This window comes from Humulus lupulus, chromosome 9 (assembly GCF_963169125.1).
Source record: "Humulus lupulus chromosome 9, drHumLupu1.1, whole genome shotgun sequence".
In the NCBI taxonomy this organism is placed as follows: domain Eukaryota; kingdom Viridiplantae; phylum Streptophyta; class Magnoliopsida; order Rosales; family Cannabaceae; genus Humulus; species Humulus lupulus.
The window spans coordinates 183,059,044-183,067,334 of record NC_084801.1 but is presented as its reverse complement, the minus strand read 5'-3'; the positions used below and the strand labels follow the sequence as shown (position 1 = coordinate 183,067,334).

The 8,291-nt window shown below is 33.6% G+C and overlaps 1 protein-coding gene across 2 annotated transcripts; it reads left to right on the top strand.

Moving 5' to 3' along the window:
* The first annotated feature begins 3,315 nt into the window (after positions 1 to 3,315).
* LOC133801508 (uncharacterized) lies at positions 3,316 to 7,649 on the top strand. Of its 2 annotated transcripts, none has more exons than XM_062239734.1 (6): positions 3,316 to 3,797; positions 3,908 to 4,957; positions 5,267 to 5,461; positions 5,569 to 5,702; positions 6,600 to 6,710; positions 6,947 to 7,649. In XM_062239734.1, the coding sequence occupies exons 1-6, from the start codon at positions 3,645 to 3,647 to the stop codon at positions 7,005 to 7,007; spliced, it is 1,704 nt and encodes a 567-aa protein (XP_062095718.1). In that variant the 5' UTR covers positions 3,316 to 3,644; the 3' UTR covers positions 7,008 to 7,649. The 2 variants fall into 2 exon arrangements, with proteins under 2 accessions (XP_062095718.1, XP_062095717.1); XM_062239733.1 differs by having other exon boundaries at positions 3,317 to 3,797; positions 5,548 to 5,702.
* Positions 7,650 to 8,291: the final 642 nt, after the last annotated feature.

Here is an 8,291-nt window from a genome sequence, read left to right as displayed (position 1 = left end):
AAGAAGAGGGCTCAGGGAAGGGGGGTCCTTTTTCTTTTTCTAACTTCTAGATCACTTGAGATTAGAGTTATCAAATTAGTCATATTGTATTGTTTTTCAGAGGTTGGTGAAACTCATTGAACCCTAGTTCTTTGATCACTCCTTTGGATCTCACATCAATAACAATCTAAGTGGACGTAGGTTATTACCAGATCCTGGGGCCGAACCACTATAAAATCTTGTGTTCTTATTATTTTCGTCATCACGTTCTTTTCAACGCATTCATCCACGTCAAGCGTATTTTGACTCCATGTCAGTTGCCCAAAATCAGGGTCAACATGTTCTATTTGAACCATTTTACAAAACACAGGGTCCAAAAAATCATTTGTCAAAACATAAGGTCCAAATAAGTAATTGGACAAAATACAATGTCCAAAAAATTATAAACCTATAAATTTAAATGTTATAAAATATTATTATGATAATAATATTTAATTCTAATTTTTTTTACTATGGATTCAAATATTATAAAATATTAATATTATGATAATATTTAATACTTATATTAATATTAATATAAATTCAAATATTATAAAATATCATAATAATAATATATATTACATAATCTTAATTTTTATTAAAAGAATTATCATTTATGTTTGTTATCCCCAAAAATTTGTTCGATAATGTGGCAATCAGATGGGACAAGTGGCAATGCATGGTCAGTAAATGACACATTAATAGTCAATAAATGTGTTGACTAAAGAAATGCAAATGTTGGAAGTTGACCTGTAGAGTTGTGATATTACTGGTCAGGAAATAGATTTACCTGGTCAAGAAGTGATATGCCCGACCAGTGGTGTGCCATGCCCGACTAGTGATGTGCCATGCCCGACCAGTGGTGTGCTTTGGCCGACTGTGCCATGCCCGACCAGTGATGCGCTTTGGCCAACTGTGCCATGCCTGACCAGCCACTTCAGGGAATGGATTTGGTCGATCGACGAATCAAAATCTCAATAACAACTTCAACCCGAATGGCTCGCAACTACCGCGCAAATCTCTCAAATATCCCGAAGTAATAGCTATATTGTTGTAATTTGAATTTGTTTATTAAAAATCAATTAAAGTTGGTTGAAACAACCAAATACCCCGTCAAAACGGGATATTTTTCATGTACGATCCATGAGCCTATAAATAAATAGCTCATGACATCATTTTTAAGGATCTGATCTTTTTGAGACTTGGAGACTCTCTAATTTTGAGAGTTTGAGACTGTTACTTAGGGCATTTTCTGAGAGAGCTTAGAGAGAGAAAACTTGTATTATCTAGAGAAAGAAACTCTGTATTTTTCTACTTATACTTAAGAAACTTAGTTGGCTCAGATTCTTCTGATCTTAAGTGTAGAATACATATATCACAACTCCAAGTGGATTAGGCTATTACAAACAAATAGAGGCCGAACCATTGTAAAATTACTTGTGTTATTTATTTTCTATTAAATGTTTATTGTCGTTTTTGCGTCTACTCGCAGTTGGCCAAAATCGTGGTTAACAATATTTAAAAAAGTTATCATATTATATATATATATATATTTTTAAAATATCATAAACAATGTCATGTTTCATCGGCTTTTGTATTTATTGATTATTAGTAGATAATGTTATATTATTTTGAGGGGAATATATAATAATAATATTATAGTTAAGAAAGTCAAGAACAATGCTTTTGTATTTTTGTTTTTTTGCAATATCATTCATATAAGTAGACACACATACAATCTGGCCCATACAAGAAGTGTGCCTCTCATCTCATTTCATCCTCAATGCTTTTTTTCTCAACATTAATTAATGCACAAAATTAAAAGAGAAGGTACGTGTACAACTACTCTCAACTAATACCAAGATTAAATTTTAAACAAACGAGTGCAAATATAAATTTATCCGTAGTATTTTAGGTAGAAGTATTATTTTTTACCTTGGTTTTCGGTACGTAGATAAATTATAAATTATAACTTAATTTTTTTATATGAAAGTGCACATGATAGTTATAATATGTGTCTCACCAATTTTTAAAAAATTACAAATAATTTATTGTGTTGAAAATAAGGTTCAAACAAACATGTGTGTAACTGACTGATTCAGTAAGTGCTATAACTACAATGTACACCATCATATAAATAAATTTGAGTTATAATTTACATACTTACTAAAAATAATTTTGCATTCACTGATAAAAACAAAAGTGATGCCTCTGCCTAAATTTTTTTCTAAATTTATATCAAGGTTAGGGATGTAAATGGGGCTGGGCTAAAGATCCGCCCCGACCCGCTAAGTTTATGCCCCGCCCCGCCTCGTTAAGGCATTTGATGTTGGCCGGGTCAGACCCGCCCCGGATGTGATGAAGCGGGTCAAACCCGACCCAGTAAGATTTTTTTTTCTTTTTCTTTAATAAAATAAATACTATTTTTTTAAAATATGTTACAATATAAAAATAAATGACAAAAACAATTTCCAATATTAGACATAAATGAGCTGCCTAAATTTTTTTATAAATGGTCTTGCATACTAAAATAAAATAAATTTTAATATACTTCAAAGCAAAACATCAATTTTCTCTTTTATCTCTCTTAAATATATTTTGTATTATTTATATATAAATATATATTTGGATCACCCTAAATAGTGGTAGTAATTAATCTTTAAAAAAATTTATTTATTAAAAAAAAAAAAAAAAACAACAATTGGGTCGGGTCGGGTCGTGATCCGACTCGCTTCAATTATTAGCGAATAGTAATTAGTAATAAATTGTGTATTATGTTTTATAGCATATTTAGTAATAAATTGTTTTATAGCATATTTAGTAATAAATTGTGTATTATATGTCTTATTATATTGTATTGCATTATAATAAATTATGTTTTATAGCATATTTAGTAATATGTTTTGTATTGATTTTTACTAAAATATTATAACATATTTTACATATAAATTTATATGTAAATACAAGTTAATATCAATTATAGTACTATATAGAAATATGTTATAAAATACCATCCATTATAATAAAATACAATTCATATAATAGGGCGCATCGTTTATTATCCATACTTTTATTTTGCTCTTTTTTTTTAATAAATATATATATATATTTTTTAAGTAAAATACTTATTTCTTTTTTTTTTATTAGAAAATAAAGATTCTCATCTTATTTTATAATAAAAAGACGAGAGAATTTTATTTTATATGCAAGCTTCCACTAGTGTGTTCGTTTGTTTTTTTTTAAATAGAAAAGTCAAAGCGAAGATATGGGCTTGCGTTTTGAAAGAGAAGCCCAAAATAAGTGATTGTTGGAGAGCGAAAGAGAAATAGAGAGAGAAATAGAGAGAGAGAGAGAGGGGGAAGTGATTTTGAAGTCCCAGAAATACAGGCTGAGAAATCGCCATTTTCCTTCTTTCCTTCTTTCCTTCTTTCTTGTCTGTAAATCCACTCACTCACTCCCAACACAGCTCCCAACTCTCTCTCTCTCTCTATCTTCGACCTACTTGACTCACAGCTTTCCTTTCTCTCTCGATCGATTTCATATGGAAATGCACCCATTGCTTCTCACAGATCCAAAATGTGTGCTTTTGTAATGTAATCTGAATCGCGGCCCAAATTTGATTACAGATGGGATCCGGCGGTAGCAAAGCCTCTGCGCCTTCTTCTTTGTCGTCGTCTTCCTCTGGTGTTCGAAGGGTTCGATCTAAAGCGCACAGAGTATTACAATCCTCCTGTCTCGGTAACTCGTCGCGATCTCACGACAGCGACAATGACGATCAGGTCTTCTCTCCTTTTTCCTCTTTTATTATAATCAATTATTTAACTTGACCTAATTCATACTTTCGTTGTGTGAAATGAACTAAGAAGATAATGTGTGATTTCTGGTTCAGGTTTGTGATAATCAGGACAAAGAAAATGGTTCTACAAACCTTAATGGGTGTGGGATTGAGTCGACCCAATCCAAAATTGAGTGTTACAGAAAGGTTAAGGTTGGGCAGTCTGATGAAATACCTTGTATATCTTCAAATGCTAATACTCCTGCTGCTTCCACAAACGGTAGTAGCTCCGCCCCAGTATCTTCTACTACCCAATCTTTGAACCCATCAAGTCGTTTTCTTTCTCGTTTTAGTTTCATTCCTGGTAATATAAGCTTCAGACTAAGCAGGGCCAACAGTTTAGGATCATCCAGGTCTTGCCCGATTTCCTCGACGAGTCTTGGATTGATGAACAATGAAGAGGACACTCATCTACCTAGGGGTCCTCCCAGTGTTGTTGTTGTTGATACAGATCAAAATCAGCGAGGTACTGCTATGCTTCCCATGTCACTGATGAATAGAGCTCCTGCACTTTGTTGTCAAGACACTTCAAGTAGTTTACATTTGAATACTCAACCTGGTTTTTCTGACAACCCGGGAGATGACCGGACAACTTCTTTTACCCAAGATAATGCTATGAATACTAGTAGTAGTGGTTCAAGAGTGGGGGTTGATTTGAACTTGTGCTCGCCTAGAAATCATTCTGAAATGGATAGTGTTGGAGCAAGACTTTCTGATAGACACGGTGTAGCTCGAGAGCCTATTGAGAGAAATGTTCGTTTCAGCAGAACTCTAAGTGTTGGAAGACTTCGCGATAGAGTTCTTCGTCGATCATCGTTATCTGATTTATCTTTTTGTCCTGTACAACAAGTAGGAGAAGAGAGAGATACCAATTTGGGTAGCGGTACTCGGGCTTGGGGCGATCAAAATAGGACATTGGCATCTGAAAGTACTTCTGTAGTCTCCCCAAATGCCTCTGGTTATCCTTCATCCAGTGTGTCGAGCTCATTGTTCAGCATCCAAGATTATGAGGTGGAAACATCCCGGGCAAGAGAAGCCAGGTATCGTGATCTTTTGGAGCATAGATCAAATTTCCTTGAAAGGAGGAGAAGAATACGATCACAGGTCTGTATTTATGCACATTAGTTAAGGTTTAACATTTGGTTGTTATGAGTTCTAATGAGCAATGGGCAAGGGTAGTATCAAACTTTTCCTAGAGACTTTCTTTGTTTAAGAATTTCAATCATTTCCCATTAAAATTCTAGATGCCATGCTTCCAGTTGCTTCCTAACTGGCTTCCCTAGAGGAATTCTCTTCGTATGCACTATATTTGTAACTCTTTTGCTGGTTGTAATATGATATCTGCTGCATTCTACTAAAAAAAAAATTCAAATCTATTCTTCCATCAAAAAATGACATGTGAAAATGTTGTAGGTCCGTGCTCTTCAGCGATTGGGGAGTCGTTTTGAAAACCTTTCTGGACATGAGAGGTCATGTATCATATCTGGTCAACATAGAACCGGACGATGTACATGTCGGACTAGTAACCGGGATCAACATCTAAATGATGACACTAGTGCCAGGGCTAGCATATCCAGAATTGTCATGTTGGCTGAGGCATTGTTTGAGGTAATGATAGTATGTTGTAAACCTCTGTAACCGTATTTTTAAATACTTTTAATATAAGTTGAATCTTTTGTACTTAATTTAATTAGGTTCTGGATGAAATTCACCAGCAATCTGTGGTTTTGTCGTCCCGACCTTCTGTATCTTCAATTGGATCTGTTCCTGCACCTTCTGAAGTTGTGGAATCTTTGCCTGTGAAGTTGTACACCAAGTTGCATAAACACCAAAACGAGGAAGTTGCTCAGTAAGTCTCCATGTTTATAAGCTTTGGCATCCATTTTCCACTAATACCAGCTTTGACGGTCAAAAGTAATTTATTTGTATCTTTGTTTTGCGTATACAAATACTAGTATAGTATTCACTTACCTTGTGCTATTTGCATGTGAATGTTATCAGACTTGTAAAAAGTATATATAAAAGTTTTGGCTGGTATATACAAATAGGTTTACTTGATTAGTTTATTTAAACACTATAGGATCAATTGCTAGATCCAAGAGGTTAGCTGGAATGGTTTGCTCTAATGAGGTCTGAGGTTTGATATCTCATGGGATTCTACCAAGCGGTTTGCTAGAATTTTCTACCTCTCAATGATTGCATGGCTTAGCAGGAAGACAATTGAATGAAAAAAATAGGACCTTGCCTTTTTTTTTATGCATATTAATGTGTAGTGCTTATACTCTGGGATCTACAAATAGTTTTTGGGATGGTGATGGAATTATCAAAAGTTAATTTAAACTAGGGTTCCCGCTTATCCCTACAATAATTTCAAAGTTAATTTGTAGCTCTGGGTTTAGCAACTTGAGGAACTGGAAATCTGGGGATAGAGTTTGGCTGTCTGTTGAAATGGATTATATCTATTGGTAAATTTGACTTCATGTGCACTAAAATTTATGTTGTTTGATATGCACTTTCTGAATAAAAGACACTAATGGCTTAGAAGATGCATTTTCCATTGGGTGCGTATGGCTTTCTATTGTCGTGAAAATACATAAATTTTCTCTTTTAACCCCCTGAAATGGGGTGGCACATTGTTGTGGAAGTTTATCTTCTTGTTTAAAACAAAATAATATATCAAGAAACTCTTAAGTACTCGAGATGGTATTTGAATATTTATCAAGCAATTTTCTTTACTGTTAAACAGATGTTACATATGCCTTGTGGAGTATGAGGAAGGTGATAGAATGCGGATATTGCCTTGTCAACATGAGTTTCACAAAACATGTGTTGACAAATGGCTAAAGGAGATACACAGGTGAGTAAATTAAAAACATTTGTTAAGACTCGGTCATTTGGCAGAGTTCCTCAATTCATTGAAGAAAACCAATCATTATTTTGTTAGAGTAGTTGTAATAATAGAATCAGATTTGTTTTTCACTCGTAACGAAAATCATTCTGAAAAAAAGGCACAAGTTATCGGCTTTTTGTGTTGAGTTTCGGTTGTGCTACTGGCTCATACGAAGTGCTGACTTGTGTGTGTATGGTATGCAGGGTATGTCCGCTTTGCCGAGGGGATATATGCAGATCTGGTTCATTACCTGCAGAGAACTAAGATGGGACCAAGGCAGTCTCTTTTTTTTGCATATGATGCTCTAGAAGTTCAGTCCGTTTCTTCTAGTGTTATCCTCACTTCTTTCTTTCTTGCCTTGATTTATTGGTAGAAATGGACTGAACTTCTTGAAAGTTGATTGAGAGAGAGCTTTTGCAAGTTATGATGAAGGAGATAGTGTGAATATGATGAGCCCCCCAAAAAATAGTACTATTTTGTATCATTGATTAAATAGCCAGGCCATTATTTTTTCATTTAGAAAAAAAGAAAATCCTTTGTGGCATAGCATTGTTAACACTTGGCCTTTTTGTAAAGTGAAGAGGAAGACTCCCCTTAATAGAAAGGTGTTGACCATCGAAAGTTGAAGCAGCTGAGCCAATAATTACCAATCATTCATCTGGGAAGATTTCAAGTGTATGAAAAAGCAATTTGGTTCTTTTTTTTTCTTGGCTCGAGGCCATTTGTGTATGGTTTCTAAAAAGTTTTCATTGGGACCTTAGTTTAGCGGAAAGAAGGCTTTTTTGTATATTTGTATTTTGTCTCTGAAATACAATGGCCGCATTCCCAAGCCCAACCACGAGATCGTACCATGCTCTCCTTGTTTGCTACCAACCAATATAATAAGAGATAATGCCTTCAAGATAAGAGATTTTGTTTAACTTTTCCAAGCCAAAGCCAAACTAGAGTAATTTGTTGTAGTCATTGAATATATAGATATATATATATATATATATAGATAGATCATAGAGGGAACTATTATAATGGTGTATGCTTTTTATGTTTTTTATGCACTACTATATAATAGTGTATCTTTTTTTTTTTTATTACTATAGTGAATCTTACTACCATATAATAGTGTATCTTTTTTTTTTATTGCTATAGTGAATCTTACTACTATATAATAGTGTATCTTTTTTTTTTTAAATGTATTACTATAGTGAATCTTACAATTTTACATGTGTTTAAGTTATGATTCTAAATTTTTTATATGACGATATAAGAGTTTTGAATTTTAAGTCTCATTTTCGGCAATCTAAATTATTCAAATATTTCAAAAAAATTGTAGGAAATTCAACACCATCATAAAAAAAATCGCAATCGTGGAAGAAAAATCAAATTGGAGTTTGTATATCGTGGAAGAAAGATCAAATCGGACTTTGTAAGAATGTAGTTAGTCCACAAAAGCTAAGTACATTGTCAAAAGGGGTTGGAGAAAAATACTTCATAAAGTTTATAAGATTAGTGTTTAATTTACTTTAATCACATAGTATTAGGCTTTTTTTTTTT

What these genes read in the sequence shown, in the direction of transcription:
- LOC133801508 (XM_062239733.1), top strand. Translation starts at nt 3,645, where the DNA reads ATGGGATCCGGCGGTAGCAAAGCCTCTGCGCCTTCTTCTTTGTCGTCG. An exon ending in GGAGAAGAATACGATCACAG is followed by an intron (nt 4,958 to 5,266) that starts GTCTGTATTTAT and finishes AAAATGTTGTAG; the next exon opens with GTCCGTGCTCTTCAGCGATT. An exon ending in TGGCTAAAGGAGATACACAG is followed by an intron (nt 6,711 to 6,946) that starts GTGAGTAAATTA and finishes TATGGTATGCAG; the next exon opens with GGTATGTCCGCTTTGCCGAG.